The 20,936-nt window shown below is 50.3% G+C and overlaps 1 protein-coding gene across 2 annotated transcripts; it reads left to right on the top strand.

Moving 5' to 3' along the window:
• Window positions 1–9,072: 9,072 nt before the first annotated feature.
• Window positions 9,073–20,470, top strand: CCDC42 (coiled-coil domain containing 42). 2 transcript variants are annotated; one of them, XM_059149788.1, is made up of 7 exons: window positions 9,073–9,222; window positions 9,546–9,651; window positions 9,937–10,041; window positions 11,499–11,696; window positions 15,998–16,219; window positions 16,357–16,515; window positions 20,217–20,470. In XM_059149788.1, exons 1-7 carry the CDS (start codon window positions 9,140–9,142, stop codon window positions 20,292–20,294), a joined length of 951 nt encoding a protein of 316 aa, XP_059005771.1. In that variant the 5' UTR covers window positions 9,073–9,139; the 3' UTR covers window positions 20,295–20,470. The 2 variants fall into 2 exon arrangements, with proteins under 2 accessions (XP_059005771.1, XP_059005770.1); XM_059149787.1 differs by lacking the exon at window positions 20,217–20,470 and having other exon boundaries at window positions 16,357–17,144.
• The last annotated feature ends 466 nt before the right edge of the window (window positions 20,471–20,936 follow it).

Genomic DNA, 20,936 nt, shown 5'->3' on the forward strand with positions numbered 1-20,936 from the left:
TTAGGGCACTACCAAAAACAATAGTAGTCTTCTGGCAACACATCAGCTGCCAAAGTTTGTGATTTTGGTTAGAGGAAACAAGAGTCTGGCCAACACCAACAGAAGTTTAAAAGTAAGCTCTGCATAACTAGAAAACCACAGAGGACTTTGAAAAGCTCCGACATGTTCCTGGGGATCTAGAAGGCTGTACAGTGTGCATGCTTGGGAGAGACCTCAGAGAGAAGAAGGCTCCAGTCACTGACCTCTGGCTGACCTTCAGACCCTGTGCACTCAGGAAGTAAGAGCTAAAGCCATTTTGTAAACTGAAGTTTGATGTGTGCTTTCAGATACAGATCCCCTTGTAAAAGGGTAGGAGACACATACACAAGGCATTTAGGGAAATCTTTGGACTGATCATTGGTTCACCACTAAATTATACTGAACCAAGAGTAAACCCTAGAAAACCAGATTTAAAAATAAGAACTTTAAGGAAAAAAATAAGGGCCAGCAAGAGGTCGAGAGCTGCACTCTGCAAGGAATATAGAATGGACAGAATTCATTTAGGAAATTCCCTAAACAAATAAGCAGCCACAGGAAAAACAGCAATAAAGATTTTTTTAAAAAACCAGCAACAACAAAAAACCTGGGGAGAAGGAATCTGATTTTAGGTTGTTACAATACATTATTTTAAGTGCCTAAATTTAGACAAAAATTTGCAAGCTCTGCAAAGAAACCGAGAAGTATGCCATATACACAGTAAAATGAACAGCCAACTGAAAACATCACCGAGGGGCACAGATGTTTAATTTAGTAGACAAAGACTTTAAACGAGCTATCATAAATATGTTTAAAGAACTAAAGGATACATGCCTTAAGAATTAAAAGAGGGGCACCTGGCTAGTCAGTTAAACATCTGTCTTCAACTCAAGTCATGATCCCAGGGTCCTGGGATTGAGCCCAATACTGGGGTCCCAGCTCAATGGGGAGTCTGCTTCTCCCTTTCCCTTTGCCCTGCCCCCAGTGAACTCTCTCTCTCAAATAAATAAAATATTTTAAAAAAGGAAAATATGAAACAGTGCCTTACCAAATAAAGAATATCAACAACAATAAAATTACAAAAAAAAAATTAAAAGAGGAATTCTAGAGTTGAAAAGTACAAATACTGAAATGAAAAATTTACAAAAGGGACTTAAGAGGAAATTTGGGCTGTCCAAAGAAAGAATCAACAAACTTGAAGATAGATTAATAGAGATTATCCAGGGGTGCCTGAGTGGCTCAGTGGGTTAAGCCTCTGCCCTCAGCTCAGGTCATGATTCCAGGGTTCTGGGGTCAAGCCCCTCATTGGGCACTCTGCTCAGCAGGGAGCCTGCTTCCCCTTCTCTCTCTCTGCCTGCCTCTCTGCCTACTTGTGATCTCTCTCTGTCAAATAAATAAATAAAATCTTAAAAAAAAAAAAAAAGAATTCTATATCCAGCCAAACTCTCTTTCAAAAGTGAAGGAGAAATTAGGATATTTCCAGATAAACAATTACAGAGAACTTGTCACTATAAGATCTGCTCAGAAATACTAAAGGGAATCCTTAAAAGGACACCAGACAGTAACTTGAACACACATGAAATAAAGAGCACTATAGTGGAGAGGTAATTATGTACATAAATATAGAAGGCAATATAAATGTATTTTTATTATAATTCTTTTCTTCTATGTCATTTAAAAACAACTGCATAAAGCAATAATTATAAAACTTGATTTATTGACTTATAATGTCTGAAGATGTAATTCATATGACAATAATAGCATATTGTTAGGGAATGGAGGTATACTGGGGCAAAAGTTTTGTAGACTATTGAAATGAGGTTATTATCCATCCAAACTACATTGTTTTAAATTAAAATGCTAATTGTAATCCCCAGGGCAGCTACTAAGAAAATAATTTGTTAAATGGTTTCAAAGAGGGTCTTGATGTGGTAGAGTTTTTGAGGATATACATTCCTGACAATATTTTTAATTCATGGTCACATTTTTAAAAGATTGTTTATTTATTTATTTTAGAGAGAGAGAGAGCACAGAAGGGGGTGGGTAGAAGCAGACTCCCTGCTGAGCAGAGAGCCTGATGTGGAACTCAATCCTAGGACCCTAAGATCATGACCTGAGCCAAAGGCAGATGCTTAACTGACTGAGCCACCCAAGATCCCCTCATGATCACATTTAATAACAGTTAAAATGCATAAAATAATACTAAGATTTGAAAAGCTCTCGAGTCTTTTGAAATATTCCATTGTTTTCTTGCATCCAGTTTGATGTTGAGAAGTCTGATGTCAACATATTTATTGTTTCTTGTGGGTGATCTGCTTTCTCTCTGGAAACTTTTAGAATTTTCTCTTTCAACAACAAAATAATAGACTTTCTGGGAATAAATTTAACAAAAAAATATACAAGACCTATATAAAGAAAACTTTAAAACTCTGCTGAAGGACAAAAGACTGGAACAAATGAAAAGCGTTATCATGTGTTTTGGTAGACAGACTTAACATCATTAAAATGTCAATTCTCTATCCACTGGCAATAGTGTGTGAAGCAGTCATCCCACAGCAATGTGAAGGAGAGAAAGGAAATGATATAAACCCTGTTCTAGGTATCTGGCCCTCTTCTGCTCTAGACTGCTGAGAGAACGAGAGAGAGAGAGGGACAGGGTGAGAGAGAGAAGCATTCAACCACCAACCACTTTCTGCCTCACTGGGGCTTTCCTCTTAGATTTTTGATTTGCTGTTGTTTGACTTAAACAACAGAAATTTAGTTTCTCAGAATTCCGTAGGCTAGAAGTCTGAGGTGAAGGTGTTGGCAAGATTGGTTTCTTCTCATTGGGGGCCTTTCTCTGGTTCCCAGATGGTCTTTCTTTCCTTGAGTCTTCATGTAGTCTTCCCTCTCCACAGTTGCACATCTGTGTCCTGATCTCCTCTCTTATAAGGACACCAATAAATTTTCTAAGTTGATAAATTCCTTAATGAGCTTATTTTACCTTAACCACCTCTTTATTTTTTTTATTTAAAATTTTTGTTTTGGGATGCCTGGGTAGCTCAGTTGATTAAGCAACTGGCTTTGGCTCAGGTCATGATCCTGGAGTCCTGGGATTGAGTCCCACATTGGGCTCCCTGCTGGGTGGGGAGTCTGCTTCTCCCACTGACCTTTCTTCACTCATGCTTTCTCACTCGCTCTCTCAAAAAATAAATAAAATCTTTTTAAAAAATTAAAATTTCTGTTTTATTTGAGTAGAGTTAACACAGCCTGTTACTTGAGTTTCAGACATTCCACATGGTGATCTGAGAAGTTTATATGTTATGTTGTGCTCACTGTACAATGCTATTTCAATACCACTGACTGTGTTACCTATGTTGTACCTTTTATTTCCATGACTTACTCGTTCCATAACTGGAAGCCTGTATCTCCCATTCACCATTTTGTCTATCATGCCCTCCCCCTGCCCTCCCCTCTGGCACCTGTCAGTTTGTTCTTTGCATTTATAGATCTGATTCTGTTTGTTACTGGTTTGTTTGTTCATTTGCCTTTTTTAGAGTCCACATGCAAAAAAAATCATAAGGTGTTTTTCTTTTACAGTCTGGCTCATTTCACTTAGCATAATATCCTCTAGGTCATCTACATTGTCACAAATAGCATGACCTCATCCTTTTATATAGCTGCATAATATTCCATTATATATATCTACCACAATTCCTTTATCCATTCATCCATCAGTGGACACTTAAGTTGCTTCCATATCTTGGCTCTTGTTAAATAATGCTGCAATAACCATCGGGGCATGTATGTTTTTGAATTGGTGCTTTTGTATCAGTGTTTTCATCTCCTTTGGGTAAATACCCAGTAGTGGAATTATTGGATCATATGGTGTTTCTCCTTTTAGTTTCTTGAGGAAACTCCATACTGTTTTCCACAGTTGCTACACCAATTTACATTCCCACCAACAGTGTAGGAGGATTGCTTTTTGTCTACATCCTTGTCAGCACTTGTTACTTCTTGTCTTCTTTATTTCAGCCATTCTGATAGGTGTGAGGTGGTATCTCATTGTGGTTTTGATTTTCATTTCCCTGATGATGAGTGATGTTGAGCATCTTTTCAAGCATTTGCTGGCCATTTTTATATCTTTTTTTTTTTTTAATGTCTATTCAGGTCATCTACCCAGTTTTTAATCAGATTGGGGGGTTTGGATATTGGGTTGTATAAGTTCTTTATATATTTTAGATATTAGGCCCTTGTTGGATATAGCATTTGCAAATATCTTCTCCCATTCATTATTTCGCTTTTTTGTTTTAACAATGGCTTCCTGTGCTGTGCAAAAGCTTTTTATTTTGATGATGTAGTCCCAATAGTTAATATTTTATTTTGTCTCCCTTGCCTTGCAGGACATATCTGAAAATTGTTAAAATGGCTGATGTCAGAGGAGTTACTGCCTGTGTTCTTTTCTAGGATTTTTACAGTTTCAAGCCTCACATTTAGGACTTTAATCCATTTTGAGTTTATTCTTGTGCATGATGTTAGAAAGTGATCAGTTTCATGCTTTTACCTGTAGCTGTCCAGTTTTCCCAGCACCATTTATTGAAGAGACTGTCTTTTCCCCCATTGTATATTCTTGCCTGCTTTGTTGAAGATTAATTGACCAGATAAGTGTGGGTTTAGGGCTTTCTATGCTGTTCCATTGCTCTGTGTGACTACTTCTGTGGCAATACCATACTGTTTTGATCACTACAGCTCTGTAGTGTATCTTGAGATCTAAGATTATGATACCCACGGCTTTGTTTCTCTTTCTCAAGGTTGTTTTGGCTATTCAGCATCTTTTGTGATTCCATACAAACTTTAGTAGTATTTGTTCTTGTTTTGTGAAAAATGCTGTTGGTATTTGGATAGGAATTACATTGAATCTGTAGACTGCTTTGGGTAGTAGGGATGTTTTAACAATATTAATTCTTCTAATCCATGAGCATGGGCTATCTTTCCATTTGTTTGTGTTGTCTTCAACTTCTTTCATCGGCGTTTTGTAGTTTTCAGACTGCAAGTCCTTCACTTCTGCGGTTAAGTTTATTCCTAGGTATTTTATTCTTTTTGGTGCAATTGTAAATATATCATCTTAGTTTTTGCATTCAGTTTAGTGAATCCATCAACCTGCCTCCCACCTCCACAACATTTCCAGGGACAGGACCAAAGATCTCCTCCTGGTTTTCAATCTGACTTGAAGTTAGCCTCATTTGGAATCCTGGCTTTGCTACCGCTGAAGATGAACTTAAATCCCCAAGTGTCCTTTTTTTTTTTTTCTTCTACATGATGAGAAGTTTGGAATAGATGATCTCAAATGGTTCTGGCTCTAAAATTCTGTGACTCTGCACAGGAAATGCAGAGGTGGCAGGTAAGAGACATTGATATTTTAAGACTCCACAGTTTCCAAGGAGATAAAGAGGCATAATGGGGACCACCTAGTGAGAGCATTATTAGCAAGAACAGATGTCAGGTTTGGAGGAGGAATGTCAATCAAGATTCAAGGAACAAGGGGAAGGGAGAGGATGCTGGCAGAGGTTCACAAGAAAAACGAAAACCAGTGATTGAATAGAGGTTAAGGGGAGAGACAGCAGGTGTTGAGAATAACAAACACATTTAACCACCGTGAGAGCAGAAACAAAAGTCTTTCCCTTTAAATCTATTATTAAATATTTCTGCAATAATAAAAGTATGTAGAATAATATAATGAACACTTGTGCCCCTTCTAAGATATTATTCATTACCAATTTATAGTAACCCTCCCCCCATCAGCACCAAGTGGTAGTAACTATTTTCCTAAATTTGTCTACTATCATTCCCCATAGCTCTTTACATTTTTATTACATATGTGTGTATTCAAAGGTAACGTTTTATCTTTTAAAAATCAGGTTTGATGTCCGAAGATGGAGAAGTACGACTGTGGAAATACTTGTTTGAGATAAAGCAAAGAGTTCTTGCTAAAGGCAAAGAGAATAATAAAATAGATGGAAAAACTTGGATCAGAGAATAAGAAGCTAATTGCTATTGACGTAGTTCTCTCCTAGGTCACGAGGTCGCTGGTGAAGCTCCCATAGTAGGACCAAGAGCATCCGCCAGCTTCCTGATGCAGGGAGAGGGCCACATTCCTAGAACACTGAGGTCAGAAGGAAAGGGATGATTTCAGCCACTGTTCAGCAGAGGTCTTTTAGTTGGGGCCAGTGGGGATTCTGTTCTCAGAAACATAAGCGGTGGGAAAGCAGGCATCAGAACACAGCAAGGAGTCATTTACTATTTACTATTTCAAGGACAAACCACGGAGCAGGCTGAGGTTTGGGGCCAGACTCCAGGTTCAGAGTTGGCGCATGGCTAGCCAGCGAGAGGCAGAACCTCTCCCTTGTGCGGCAAGATGCCCTTGAAACTGCCTCCACTGGGGCCTGTCATCCTCAGGCTCCGCGAGCTGCCAAAGAGAGTAACAGAATGTTTCCTGGGTTCAGTGAGATTGCTGTCTTGCACAATTCTGTTAGTGAAAACCTACATGGGCCATCTTAGAAACCCAACCTTGCAAGGAACTTAAGGAAGACCTAACCCCCACCATAGCAAGCAAATTAAAATTCACTCCCATCAACACTGAATTGGATTGGGTGGGGGAAGTGAGAGGATTTTCACAACCTCACTTTTGAAATTGTCAGTGAGTAACTCATTTAGTTCTCAATTTGCTTTGATTTTTTTCCAAAAATCTGTGCAGAATTGGAAATTCTTGAGAAGTGAGAAAATCGGATCTTCAGATTCCTTTTGAATGTGTGAAATGCTAAAGTTGAAAACTCAGAAAGTTGGGATATTACGTTTGTATGCTTTTAATTAAACATTTATCCTTTATTTCATGGCTTCCTTTTTGTATCTGAGAGCCAATAATCATTTCCAGGCCTCAAACATTGTTTAGGCTCTTGGAAAGCTCACAGACCCTGAGCTCTGTATCTGTAGGACCTGGAGGAGAGACATCCCATGGAAGAGATTTTAATTTTTTATTTTTTTAAAGATTTTATTTATTTCTTTGATAGAGAGATCACAAGTAGGCAGAGAGGGAGGCAGAGAGAGATGGGAAAGCAGGCTCCCAGCGGAGCAGAGAGCCCGAGAGCCCGATGTGGGGCTTGATCCCAGGACCCTGAGATCATGACCCGAGCCAAAGGCAGAAGCTTAACAACTGAGCCACCCAGGCACCCCTCGGCAGGGGTATTTTTGGAGCTCATGTGAACATGGGCTCTGGGACACAGCGTCTGATGGTGGACCAACTGGGCTCCAGCTAGACTGGTATCACTTGAATGTTCTAGAATGAGAATGTCATCCCTTATTACTCTCGTAATTAAAGGTAATATAATTTTAGGTGAGCTATCTATCACCTCTCACCCAATCGGGATGGCTGCTACTGAAAAAACAGAGATGCGCGGCATTGGTGGAGGTGTAGGGAGATTGGAACCGTCACGGCCCGCTGGCGGGCATGTGAAATGCGCAGTCACCCTGGAGGGCCGCACGGTGGTTCCTCATAATACTGGACGCAATACTGGACACAATACTGGAGCTAAGGTGTGACCAGGCGATCCCATATCTGGATGTACACCCAGAAAGAACCGAAAGCCTGGGACTCCCAGACAGCCCTGCATCCTCCCTACGGCCTCTGAGGCGGGGTAGTGAGACCCCAGAGGCCCCTGATGGCGAGCAGTGCTGAAGAAGGTTCTCGTGCGAGGTGCGGAGGAAGCCCCAGAAGGAGCTTGGCCCTGGGCCCCCTGACGCCACAGATGCACCCCAGGATTCGTGCATATACTCTGGCAAACAGGTGACCCGAGAAGCAGACAGCCCCCTCCTCAAGGGGAAAAAGAAGGTAAAGCCCAGCTTGCCTGCGCCAGCCCTAGGAGCGCACAAGGAGAGAAACGTCCCCTTTTAGCGGACCCCGTTTCTTGGGAAGCTCCCGGTGAGAACCACTGCGGGCTGGGGGCCTGAGGGAGGGGTAGGGGGTGTCCTGCTTCCCCCACCCCTGTCCCTGCGGGCGGTGGCCGGCTCCTGAGGGCACTGGGGAGGGGGCTGGGCAGCGCCCCCACCTCACCTCCCCCTCGGGCCCGCGTCGGTCGGCCAGCAGGGGGCGGCAGAAGACCGGCGATGCCGCGGGGTGGGCTTGCGCGCTTGGGGCACCGCCCGGCCCGGGAGGGACCCCCGCCCCAGACCAGGAGGGGCCGAACCCCGCGGCCGCCGCGGGCGGGGGACCGAGGGGACGGCGCTCGGCCGGAAGCCTGTGTCTGGAGCAGGGACTCGAGGTCGAGGCCGGCACCGCCCGCCCCTCAGCCCGAGACCCCGGGGCTCCCGCTTCCCACGGGGTCTCCAGTCTGGAGCGCTCACGGGATGAAGGAAGGCAGCCCTCATCGGGGACACGTGGGAAATCTGTGCCGGTCACGGTGCCAGGGGGCAGCTTTTCTTCATATTCTGATGGCCCTGGCCCTGAGCCGGCTACACCGGCGGGGCGGGGGACCCCTCCACCCCCCCCCCCCGCCCCCGCGGCCTCTTTGGTCCCCAGGCACCCTCCCGGCCTACCGGACCCACCGCTTGGTCCTCAAGGTCGGGGCCTCCCCCCTCCCGCGGGCCCCCACCCCAGCCTCCTTTACTTCTGGGCGGACTGTCCCAGCACCAGCCGCCCCCTCACCCTCATACACACCTGAGCCCCCAAGGACTCCCCTCCACCGAAACCCCCTGTTGGGCCGTGGACCCCCAGACCCTGCCTCCCAGGCCTAGACGCCAGAACCTGATCAGGCCTAATCTCCCAGAGCTCCTGCGGGGAGGTTAAATGAAGGCGGGGTTCCAGCGGGACTGGGGTCCACGCGGGGACCAGGGTCAGAGGGCAGAGCCTGGGTTCCGCCGGCGGCCCGCAGAACCAGGAGGCCTGTTGCCGGGTAACCCGATCTCCCGGCACTTGCCCACACCCACCCTGAGCTGCGGACCCGCCAGTCTCCCGCCGTCTTTCCCTCTGTGGGTCCCTGAGAAGCAGCAGGAAGGGAGAAGCAAGAGCCCAGCCAGCAACCCCCCCCCCCCCCGCCCAGCCTCAGTTCCACTGTGAGGACTGGGCCGAAGGGCCCCCTGGGGCAGCATCAGGATGAGTCTGGGCATCATGGAGGAGGAAGACCTGGCTGAGTACTTTCGGCTGCAGTATGGGGAGAGGCTGCTACAACTGTTGCAGTGAGTGTCTCCGGGTCAGGGGGCGCCCACTGTCCCCATGCGCCCCCTTCCAGCCTCTCCCCTCCCCCCTGTAACCCTGAGCCCCAAGTCATCTGCCTCGACCCTGGCACCAACCCACAGCCCCAATTGGACCCCCAGCCCTTGTCACCTTGCCCTGCCATTCCCAGACGCCAACGCAGCCCTCCCTCCCCACATGCCAGTCCCTTCCCTCCCGAGGGGGACAGGACCACCTCCTCCACCTGGCCCCCTCTGGTGTTGGCCCAGCCCCAGCCTGTCCCACGCGCTCAGAACCCACAGTCCTCTCTCGCCCGTGTCTTGGGCAGGAAGTTCCCGAACATTGAGAACCAGTCGGAGTCTCCCTCCATCCGGCTCCTGGAGAAGAAGAAGGAAGCCAAGATCATGCACCGCGCTATGGAGCAGAAGAAGGAGGTGGGGGCCTGGCCCTGGGGTGCGGGAAGGGCCACGGGGTTCAGAAACTGAGGACGCCTCCCTACCCATCATGTGGGCAACAGTGGCTGGAGCCAGGAGTCCTGCGCGGAGGTTCTGTGTTCCCTCCCAGGAGAGAGAAGGGATCTTCGTCTTGGGGGTAGCAGGGGCCTGGGACGCCCTGCTCTGAACCCAGCATGGCGCGGAAGGCGGGAGGCCTAGGGGCAGAGGCCCCGGGAGCAGGAGGCGCAGGGGCGCTCCTGACCTCTGTGCTGCCCCGGCCCCAAGATATTTCAGCGCCGAATGGAAACCCTGAACCTGCGCTGGGAGGAGCTGGGTGTCAAGGAGGCCCAGCTGAAGGCCCACATCCAGAAGTTCGAGCAGTTCATCCAGGTGCGAGGGCCTGCGGGTTCCCAAGTGCCCTCTTCGTCTCCTCCCCTCCTCCTCCCCCCTCCCCCTTCCTCCTCCCCCTCCCCTTCCTCCTCCCCTCCCTTCTCCTCCCCTCCCCTTCTCTCTTCCTCCCCTCCCCTTCCTCCTCCCCTCCCCTTCCTCCTCCCCCTCCCCTTCCTCCTCTCCCTCTCTCCCTTCCTCCCTCCCCCTTCCTCTCCCCCTCCCTCCTCACCCTCCTCCCCTTCCTCCTCCTTCCTCCCCCCCTCCCCCTTCCTCCTCCTTCCTCCTCCCTTCCTCCTCCCCCCTCCCCCTTCCTCCCCCCCTCCCCCTTCTCCCCCTATCCTCTCCCCCCTCCCCCTCCCCCTTCCTCCTCCCCCTCCCCCCTTCCTCCTCCCCCTCCCCTTCCCTCCTTCCTCCCCTTCCTCCTCCCCCTCCCCCCTTCCCCTTCCTCTCTCCCTCCCCTTCCTCCTCCCCCTCCCCCTTCCTCCTCCTTCCTCCTACCCTACCTCCCCCTTCCTCCTCCCCCTCCCCCTTCCTCCTCCCCCTCCCCCTTCCTTCTCCTTCACTCCCCCCTCCCTCCCCCTTCCTCCTCTCCCTCCTCCCTCCCTTCTCCCCCTCCCCCTCCTCCTCCTTGCTCCTGCTGACTCCTCACCCTGGTTAGGGCTCAGCAAGGCCTGGGGCTTCTCCCTTTATGTCCGCGCTCATTACAGTTGGTCATTTCCCGTTTCCTTCTGGACTGCGGGTCACCATTTCCTCGCGTGTGCCTGGTACATACAGTGTCTTGGGGACTGGATGGGTGGGAGACGACACGGAGGGGCTGGGCACGGGGAGTGCACAGATGAATCCGACAGGGCCTCAGCCCCTCAGCCACCCACCCAGCCCCTGGACACTCTATGTTTTCAATGGACCTGAGGGGCAGGCCAGCAGCTGCATTTTTTAAAAAGCTCCCCAGGGGATCATGATACAGCATTTAGGGTTTAGGGGACCTTGGGTCCTCTGCCAGGCTCACGGGGCAGAGTACAAACCCTCCCTGTGCCTTCTCCACCTGCCTCTCAATGTCCTCCACCCGTGGAGCCCCCTGGGAGCCCCTGAAGATGGACAGAAGCTACACAGGTGCACTGCGAGGGGTGCGTGTGTCCCTGATCTTGCCGGGAGGGCTCTGCAGAATGAAGAAGGGGGTGTCGGCCCGACTGCCCCTTCTCTGAGGACATCAGTCTGCAGCAGCGGCTCCGGCCTCAGACTAATTCCTCCCCCAGCTGGAGCACATCCCCCGGGGCCTCTGGTTCCTACAGAAATGAGAAACTGAGTCACGGAGTACCAAGCACCAAACAGGGAGAAAATCCGGGCCTCCTGGCCCACACGGGCAGCCCAGCGATCCCTGCCCATCCCCGGCAGACAGAGGGAGGACAGGCCCAGTGTCCCACGGGTGCCACCTCCCCCTACCCCCACCCCCGCCCCAGGAGAACGACCAGAAACGGATCCGGGCCCTGAAGAAGGCCAACAAGGAGCGGGAACTGAAGAGGCAGCGCCTGCGCGAGCTGGCCATGGCCAAGCAGGAGATGGCGGCCTTGCGGCTGGAGCACCAGAGGCTGAGCGGGAGGCTGCAGGACTACTCCATCTTCAACAAGTACCTGGAGAAGGTGGTGGAGAGCTCGGAGGTGAGCGGGTGGGCGGGGGTGGGACTGCCCCAGGGCCTGGGGCCAGCAGAGGGGGTGTGCAGCCGCGGGGGAGGGGGGCAGGACGGTCACCCTGCTCTGAGCAGACAGCTGAGTGGGAGGGGGCCCTGCGGGGGTGGGGGCGGAGCTTGTTTCCCAGGGATCCCGGGCCGCAGGTGCATCCGGGTGGCATGTGTAAGTCTCTGTGTGTGTGTGTCTGTGTGTGTGTGTTGGGGGAGCAAGGTTTCGCTTGGGACCCCCAGGGACCAGCCTTGCCGGCAGTGGGATCAGGCCACATCGTCTCCTGCTCCACCTCGTTTTGGGTGTGAGAATAAGGGAGAGAAACTGGCAGACACCTAGCCCAGTGTAGAGTTAGCGCCGTGCACAGGCCGGCGCTCGGGGCTGGTGGGTCGGCGCCCAGGGCTGGTGGCTACCTCCGTGAAACAGAGCTTTGCTCTTTCTTCGGGGCTCCTCCCCTGTCTCCCACCCTCCCCCCTTCCTCCTCAGCCTCTTGGGGGGTGCTGGGGGGGTACTCATCTTCCTAACTCCTTCCTTCAGTGGTCCTCGGGTCTTTGTCCCTGACCATTCACTTTTCTCTTTGAGCAACCTGGGGGGCCTCGCACACCCCCATGTGACAGCAGCAGGCAGGGCCCCTCATGGGAAGAGGGGTTGTGGGGGTGGTGAGAGCCAGGTACAGGTACAGGGTATGCTCTCGGGGGTGTGTCCTGAGTGCAGTGCAGGTGTGGGGGGGGGGACAAAAGATGGACAGCTTTCTGAAGTCCCAGAGCTAATCTCTTAAAATCCCATACTATAACTAGAATTAAGCATGTGTGAAGCCCAAATCCATGTTATGTGCATCATGCCAACAATAAAAGTTTCATTCGTCATGGGGCACGGGGAGAGGAGTGAGCAGAGACAACGTCTCAAAGCAGCAGGTACATTATAAGAGAAGACTCCAATAAGACCTAGGGAAAGGTGTGTCTTACAACCGAGGAGCCTGGCCTGTGTCTGGCTCTGAGATTCCTGCCCCAATGCCCTCGGTCTGGACTCTCGGGCTCAGCCCATCAGCTCTCCACGCACCCCCCCCCCACACACACACACACACTGCAGCCAGTCCTCCTGTGGTGTGTGTCCCCTGCTGTGAATGTTAGAACTGGGGCCTCATCCTCACCTCCTCCCCCTCTTCCCTCTCCGCAGCCCATCAATCATCAGATCTGGCCTCCTAAGTATTTCTGGAATCCGGCCCCTGCCCCTTCCTCTTCCAGACCCCCAGTGCCCCTCATCCGGAGTTCAACACTGCCTTTATTTCTGGCCACCAGCCTGTCCCACGCTCTCCCACCGTGATCTCCTGCCCCTCTTTCTTCCTCTCTTTCCGTCTTCCCCTAAGTCTTTCAGAATATTTTGAGCACACGGAAAGGTATAGAAAAATACATAATTGCACCCAGGTATCCACTGCACCTTGCCAACTCTTAATATTTCCCCCTATTGGCTTCCAGTTCTTTTTTCTTAAATAAGGCACTACCGCAACCCCTCTTGGGCAGCCGCCTTCCAAGCCCCCTTCTTCTTCCCCTCTCTGAGGAGCTGGCTACCATCCTCACTTTTTAACCGCTCATTCTCATGCTTGTGGGTATTATTTTGGTCCCATAGTACATCTCCATAGACTTTGAAGAGTGTTCCACATGCCTCTTTGTAACTTGCTTTTTCTGATCAAGGATACTTTTTCTTTAAAAAAAAAAAAAAAAACTATTCATCACAGAAAATTTCAAACATATACAGAAATAGAATCATCTATCAAATGCCCGTTACTCATCACCTAATTCCGACAATTATAGACTCATCAAATCAACCCCCAGACCATCCCACCGCTGCCACTGGGAAACAAATGATTTTTTTTTTCATCCATATTTCAGCATGTGACCTTCAAAGATGAGGCCAAGGGGCACCTGGGTGGCTCAGTGGGTTAAACCTCTGCCTTTGGCTCAGGTCATGATCTCCGGATCCTGGGATCGAGCCCCGCATCGGGCTCTCTGCTCAGCGGGGAGCCTGCTTCCCCCTCTTTCTGCCTGCCTCTCTGCCTACTTGTGATCTCTCTCTCTCTCTCTCTGTCAAATAAATAAATGGAAAATCTTAAAAAAAAAAAAAAAAAAAAAAGATGAGGCCAATACCATTGTCACACCCGGAAAAATGTGATCGTAATTCCTTAACATCAAGTCGTCAGTGTTCAGACTTCCCTCATCTGTTACGTACCTGCTTTGCGTACAATTGTTTTGTTCCAATCAGGGTCTGAACAAGGTTCCCACGTGGCATGTTTGTGCCTTGAGTATCACAGACGTTCTGATGCTGATCCAAAGAAGCTAGACAGACAAGAGGACATACGTGTGATCCCGCTGATAGATCTAAAAAGGGGTCAAGGTGGATCTTTGGTGATAGAAGCCACAATTCTGGTTTCTTTGGCAGTGGGGACAGACACTGTGCTTAAAGGGGTTGGTGGACCGTTCTAGGGTGCTGGGAATGTTTTGTTGTCTCTTCTTCACCTGTTAGCTAGGAAACTACGGCCAAGAAAGCCTTCCTCAAGAGAATCTTCCCTTCACCAGCTGTTTGTTTACTTTGTGAGTCTTAAAGGAAAAGCTTGTTAAGCACTTGATTCATTAGTATGAATTCCTGGATGGTCGGTGTATCTGGTATGTGTGATCGTTTGCACTTTTTCTCTCGGATATGCAAAGTGTCCCATCTTTAAACAGTGGGAGCCTCTTCTGGTTGGTGCCTGTGTCCTTTGGACCGGCACCAAGTCCTCGACAGGTGCTCCTGGTAGCTCCCCTCGTTAGCTGTCGCACGCTGTCGCATGGTGCGTGTACTCCATGACCTTTCGAAATGCAGACATCAAGTAATCTCTCTGCTTCCTTCAATGAAGGAAGTCCACACTCCTCCTCAGGGGCCCCTGGGCACTATTGTTACTTCCTCCGATGGATCTGTCCCTCCCCATCTTGATCACAGTTTATTCATACTAATCTCCCTTGACCATCTTGAATATGCCACACGTCCCTGAGGTTTGCAGGCAGCAGCTCCCTCTCCCTCTCCTCACCTTCCCCCACCTGCCCGTGGCCAGCCAGCTTCTGTTCATACGTCTGGTCTCAGTGCAGCATCCTTTCTCCCCGGGAAACCTTGCCTGGCTGTTCCCACCTCCTCTGATGCTGAGTTGGGTGGCCCTTCCCCACAGAGGCATTATGGATGGAGAGGCCAGCGCTCATACCACCTTCTACGGAGGACAGCTGGCCTGCAAGGTCAGGTCAGAGTGTCCTGGCCCGGCACCAGGCTGGAGCAGGCAGCTGCGCCTGGCAGGCCCCGTGCGCCACTGGTGGCATCTCCCATCCCCACTAGAAGGGGACCTCAGCAAATGTGAGCAAATTCCAGAAAGACTTCTGCTGAAGATACTGCTACATGTCTTTGACCAGACCCCTCTCCTTGGTCATCGATAGGGTTTATCACTCCGTGTTGTAATGCTTTCCTTGTCTGTCTGTCCTCCCTCCACACCATCCCAAGTCATAGGCTTCATAACAGCAGGGTCTGGCTTCTTATCTCCTGCTCTGTGCCTCGCACTTAGCCTACTGCCTGCCTTACAAGTGGTTCTCCATTCATTCTTGTTGGACAGGATAATTATTGCCTTGGGAGATGTCTCAAAATTCACCCTCCTGACCCCCGAGCCCCAGCCAGCACCCTCTAGAATAACCCGGGGGCCCTTTTTGCAAAATTCAGGTGCCAGGGACCACCTCGAACCCGTTGATTAAAATGAATATCTTGGGGCGCCTGGGTGGCTTGGTCGGTTAAGCGTCTGCCTTGGGCTCAGGTCCTGATCCTGGGGTCCTGGGATCCGGCCTGTGTCAGACTCCCTGCTCAGCAAGGAGCCTACTTCTCCCTCTCCCTCCCTCTCTCCTGCTTGTGCTCTCTCACAAATAAGTTATATATATATATATATATATATATATATATATATATATATATAATGAATCTCTTGGGGGCGGAGTCAGACAGGTGTCCTTTTCAGAGCTCCCAGGCGATGCCAACAGGCAGACCGAGGGCCCCAGCTCCAGTGGCACCTACCCCCAACATAAAGTCCCAGTGGCCCTTAGCAACCCAAAAGGGCCAGCAGGTGGACTCCAAAGTCCTCGCGGCCTCTGCCCTTTGGCCTTGCCGCAGGGTCTCCCGCTAGGCTGAGACCCCTAGACTGAGGTTTGGCAGGCGGGGCACCCCGCCATCTGGCCCCAGGGGTGGGGGGTGGCAGTGCACTGATGGAGACCCCGTCGCAGTTCGAGGAGATCCATGAGGTGATTTCACGCTACAAGACGCTGGTAAGCATGCACCAGGACCTGATGCAGTCGGCGCAGGAGGGCCAGGAGAAGATCGAGCGCGCCAAGGCGCGGCTGGCGCACTACATGGAGGAGAAGGACGATGAGATCCTGCAGCACAACAACGAGCTGGCGCGGCTGCAGATGCGCTTTGACCGCGCTCGCAGCGATGTCATTATCTGGGTGAGCAAGGGGTGGGGGTGGGGGTGGCGTCGCATTGCTGGGGGCGTCGCTGGGGCGTGACTGGGGCATGGCTTGGGGCACCCACCCACGCCTGTGCTTGCACACCTGCTCACCTCCCGGCCCCACCCCGACCCCAGGAATCTCGCTGGGCTCACATCCAGAACACCGCCGCCAAGAAGACCCTCTTGCTTGGTACCATTAAGATGGCGACGCTGAACCTCTTCCAGATCGTGAGCAAGCAGCTGAAGGAGACCACCACCGTGTCCCTGGAGGACACGCACAAACAGCTGGACATGGTAAGAGGGAGTGCAAGTGCCCTGCCCAGCTGGGTCTATTCAGCGGAGACGGTCGTCGGTTGGTCCAAGGCGAGAATGAACCCCCCCAGGGCGGTGGTTCTCAAGTTCAGCAGGATCTGAGTCCCCTGCGGGCTGGGGGCTGTGGCTGGGCCCCAGCTCTGGAGTGTCTGACTCAGTAGGTCTGAGATAAGAACCCGTGAATTTCCAGTTTTCAACACGTTCCCAGATGATGGTGCTTGCCTGGGTTCTGCGCTTTTGAGAACCCCCGCATTAGCGCTAAGACCCTGTTGGCCATAGTCAACGTGGGCAAGGGCGGGATCCCTGTAGAATCCGGTACTTGTGCACATCAGTCCTACTGAATTCTAGAGAGAGGCTGAAGGCTCGCACCATGGCCCATTCTTGGAAAAAGAGAGTTGCGGGGGTAGGAGGAGGAATCCACAAGTTTAAGGAAGTGTTAGGGTCTTACTAGTACCAATCTGACGTTTTCTCTTTGAAGTAACTGAAAGGAGGGGTGCGGGGGGGTTGGCTCTGTGGGTTAAGCGTCTGCCTTCAGCTCAGGTCATGATCCCGGGTCCTGCTCAGTGGGCGTCTGCTGCTCCCTCTCCCTCTGCCTCTTCCCCTGCTTGTGTGCGTGCTCTCTCTCTCTCTCTCTCAAATAAATAAAAAATTTAAAAAGTAACTGTAAGGAAATTGGGAAGGAAATAGGTGTCTCACTGTATGATTCTAAGTTGTTCAATGCCATGTGCATCGAACATTACCACGTGTATCCACCATTACCCCAAAGTCATCTCACTACCGATCGCACAAGCACACACCCCACAGATGGGGGAACTCCGCACAAGCAGACGCACTACCCGTGCTTCTCATGACACGCAGAGAACCGTGACTAAGTCTTCACTCCTTGGGCAAAAGCCTCAGGCTTTGCCATGAAATAATAGACTACCAGCTCCAGAAGGCTGGGATTTGTGCTTATCTTGTTCCTAACTGTATCTCAGTATCTAGAACGGTGCCTGGCACACAGTAGGTGCTCAATAAGTGTTTGGTGAATGAATATGAGACACAAGCCAATAAAAGCCATGGACTGGAAGGTACTTGCCCTATGTAACAAAAACCAAAAAAAGGAAAACTTGGGGCACCTGGGTGGCTCCGTCAGTTAAGCGTCCAGCTCTTGGTTTCGGCTCAGGTCATGACTTCAGGGTCGTGAGATCGAGTCCCGCATGGGGCTCTGCACTCAGTGGCAAGTCTGCTTGAGATTCCCTCCCTCCCTCTCCCACGGCCCCTCCCCCAAATCATGTTTGTCTGTTCTATCTCTCTCTCTCTCAAATAAATCTTTAAAAAAATAAAAAAGTAAGACTTGGGAAATGTGAAGGATTTCGCCCACTGATCAATCCAAAAGAGGGATTTTCCCCAAACTGGACGATCTGCTCAAACTGCGTCTAGAGCAGAGTTACTGACAACTGGAAGACCGTGAAGGCAGTTAATAAGAACGTTTGTTCCAAAGCAGCGAGTCTCAAACTTTTTGGTATCAGGAGACCTGCACGCTCTTAAAACGGGATGGAGGACCCCCCCCGCAAAGAGCTTTTATCTACTGATATTTCCCATATTAGAAACTCTCAACAGAAAATTTTAAAAGAATTGTCACTGTTTAATGATGAGAAGAAGCCCATCACCATCAACGCCTGCTTGATGAAAAACACGTTTTCAAAACAATACTTTGTAGGACAAGTCACGCAATCACAAATCCGTTTAATGTCTGGCTTCCCCAAGGACAGGTGGATGGATTCTGCTTTCTGCTTCCACATTCAGCCGTCTGCGATGGAGCTCTTCTATGGTGGAAACACCCCAACGTATATGCTCAAGAGAGAAAAAGACAAGTGATGTCTTCGTGGTATTGAAAAAGGACTTTGCCCCTGCAAACCCCTGTCCCTGGCAGAATGGTGTCAGGGACTCCTGGAGGTCCTCAGGCCCCCTCCGTTAGCTATTGGAAAGCAAGGTTGGGGCAGGAGGTGATCATCTCCAGCTCTCCGACCTACCCAAGCATCCCCTGCTCAGACCCTAGCTCCCAGCCCGCCCACTCCCCATACTGAGTTTTCTGACTTGCTCTCGGCCTCAGTTTGCTTCCACAAGAACACTTCCTACTCCCCAAGTCATTATTTTAAAAATATCCCACCGTGTTTCCATAGGACATGAACCTATGGACAGACGTACATGTAATCAACTAGCCTGAGACAATTAGAAACAAGGACCCGGGAAAGTAAAAGTTCCAACCAAAGGTCCAGGAACCAGTGAGAAACACAGACTGCAGATTGGAGTATAAAGGAGCCTGAGAGGGTCAGTCATTGGTTCTGCATCCCCTGATGACAAGAAGGAAAAGCAACACATAGTTCTGGTACCAAAATGAGAAGACGTACTTGTGCTCAGAGCAAACATTTTCTGGTGCTTCACTCCAATTGAAATTTCCCAAGGAGGCTACAGAGCATCCCAGGGCATGGATGTCCCAACGACATCCCTGACCCATCCATGCACAGGCTCTGGAAGGCAGGCACTTATCTAGAATTTAGGAGCATGGTCCCACGGTACACCTTAAGAAACATGATTCTGCAAAAGGCTGAATCTGAATTCAACGGTACTGTGTCGTGGAAGGTCCAGTGTGTTCCTTGAACGAAACCCAAGCTTTCTGGGGCGCCATTTTCCTAATTGCACTTGGCAAATCCTAGGACCCCAAGAGGTGGGTAAGTTTCCTATGGGGGAATCAAAGGAGTTCATGGGCTAATGGGTTTGGAAAACTCCCAGGGAATCAAAGTCAGATGGTCTTTGCTGTGGTCCTGCCCTGAGACTCTCCACGCAGATAACATTTCTACAGCTAACTTGACCACAGAATCCTTTCTGGGGGCATGTGTGATGACTGGTTAAAAGAACATAGTTCAGGAAATTCTGGGCTTGTCTTCTCTGTAACCCTGGGGAAGATAGTTTAATTCACTGACTCTTTCCTTCCTCTTTTACAAAAGCAGGAATTGTATCCATAATAGCAACAGTTTTCCCGGGTTTGTTGAGAGTTTGGGATGGTCTGTGTAGTCCCATCTCCAGGAACATTCTCGAAAAGGAGAGATAGAACTGAGGTCTTAGAGGTCATTGAGGCCAGCCCTTCTGAACATAAAGAAACTGAGTCTCAGAACAATGAACTGATTTCCCCAGAGCCGCGTCAGGAGACCAGGTCCCCACGTGGCGCCTGGAGCCCATGTTCTTTGAAACCGAAGCTGGTGAACAGAACTCTGGCATCCCTCCGTGACTCAGGATTGTCACGATGGGCATCAGTTCTGGGTTCCAAGTAAATGCCTTGCTTGAAGGCTATTACATTGTGGGGAGCTGTTTCCCCCAACACTGCTGGCCCCCACCTTCCAGAGGCTTCTAGTGCCCGGGTCAGCTCAGTGTCCCCTCACCTCTCCCTCCACCAGACTGTCCACTGTTCTTTTTCCTGCTGTCACCATGTCGGTCCCCAGGAGCTCCCTGTCTGTGCCTACTGGTCTGCTAGGCCTGTCGCTTCAACTAGAATGATTGTCAAGTTAGAGAAAGTCAAAGCCCCCAAGAAGTCAGTCCCAGGAGGAGAGTGGCTCCTTCCAGGTTATGCCCAGATGTGCTACGTGTGGGGACGGGATGGCCTGGTGCTGGGTGGGCTAACTTGGGTCCCCTGGCCTTGTTAGATCCAGCAGTTCATTCAGGATCTGTCGGACATCTGGGCAGAGGTGAGGAAGAAGGAACAGCAGCAAGTCCGGGTTTAAGAAGCAGCCACGGTTCCAGAATGTTCTGAGGCGGAGACAGAGAGGATAGGTTTCTGGTGAGCTCGCGGTCCTGTCAGCCCAGTTCAGCCATCTGGGACCCTTGTGCCTTTGTGCTGGCGAACACCCTGCCATTGCCCCCCTCGAGCCTCAGTCCCTCCCCTCCCTGAAAACATTAAATTCTGTAAGGTGTTTCTAAGTTCTGCCTCTTTTTTGGCTTATTCACGGAGAAGATGGCCCATTGGGGGGAGAAATCACCCCCTCTTGAAGCTGGTCACTTAGGCAGCCCAGGGGCTAGAAAATAAGTCTCAGGCCTGACATGTCTGAGGCTTTGAACTTGCACAGAGAAACAGACCAGCAGTGGGGTGAGTACCCAGTACCGTTCTTTCCTCTATCACTTCAAAAAAAATTTAGTTGGGGTTCCTAAGTGGGGTTCAAAGATTCACACGGAGGCAGCTTCCCAAGTCAGAGTTCTATAGGTGGCAAGTCAAGGACTGTCCCCAACCTAGTGGCCAAGCCCTGCTCCCCTACCTACCAGGACCCTACAACAGGCATTGTGGTACCAGCCACGCTAATATGGGACTAGGCGGCAGGCCCGGAAGGACTCATCTCTCAGCCAGCGGGAATGATGGTCGGAAACCAGCA

The sequence above is a fragment of the Mustela lutreola genome, chromosome 15 (genome assembly GCF_030435805.1).
Source record: "Mustela lutreola isolate mMusLut2 chromosome 15, mMusLut2.pri, whole genome shotgun sequence".
In the NCBI taxonomy this organism is placed as follows: Eukaryota; Metazoa; Chordata; class Mammalia; order Carnivora; family Mustelidae; genus Mustela; species Mustela lutreola.

Excerpts from the sequence above, each read along its gene's own strand:
- CCDC42 (XM_059149787.1), top strand. The coding sequence starts at position 9,140 with ATGAGTCTGGGCATCATGGAGGAGGAAGACCTGGCTGAGTACTTTCGG. Across the intron at positions 11,697-15,997 it reads AGGTGGTGGAGAGCTCGGAG|TTCGAGGAGATCCATGAGGT; the intron begins GTGAGCGGGTGG and ends ACCCCGTCGCAG. Across the intron at positions 16,220-16,356 it reads GCAGCGATGTCATTATCTGG|GAATCTCGCTGGGCTCACAT; the intron begins GTGAGCAAGGGG and ends CCCCGACCCCAG.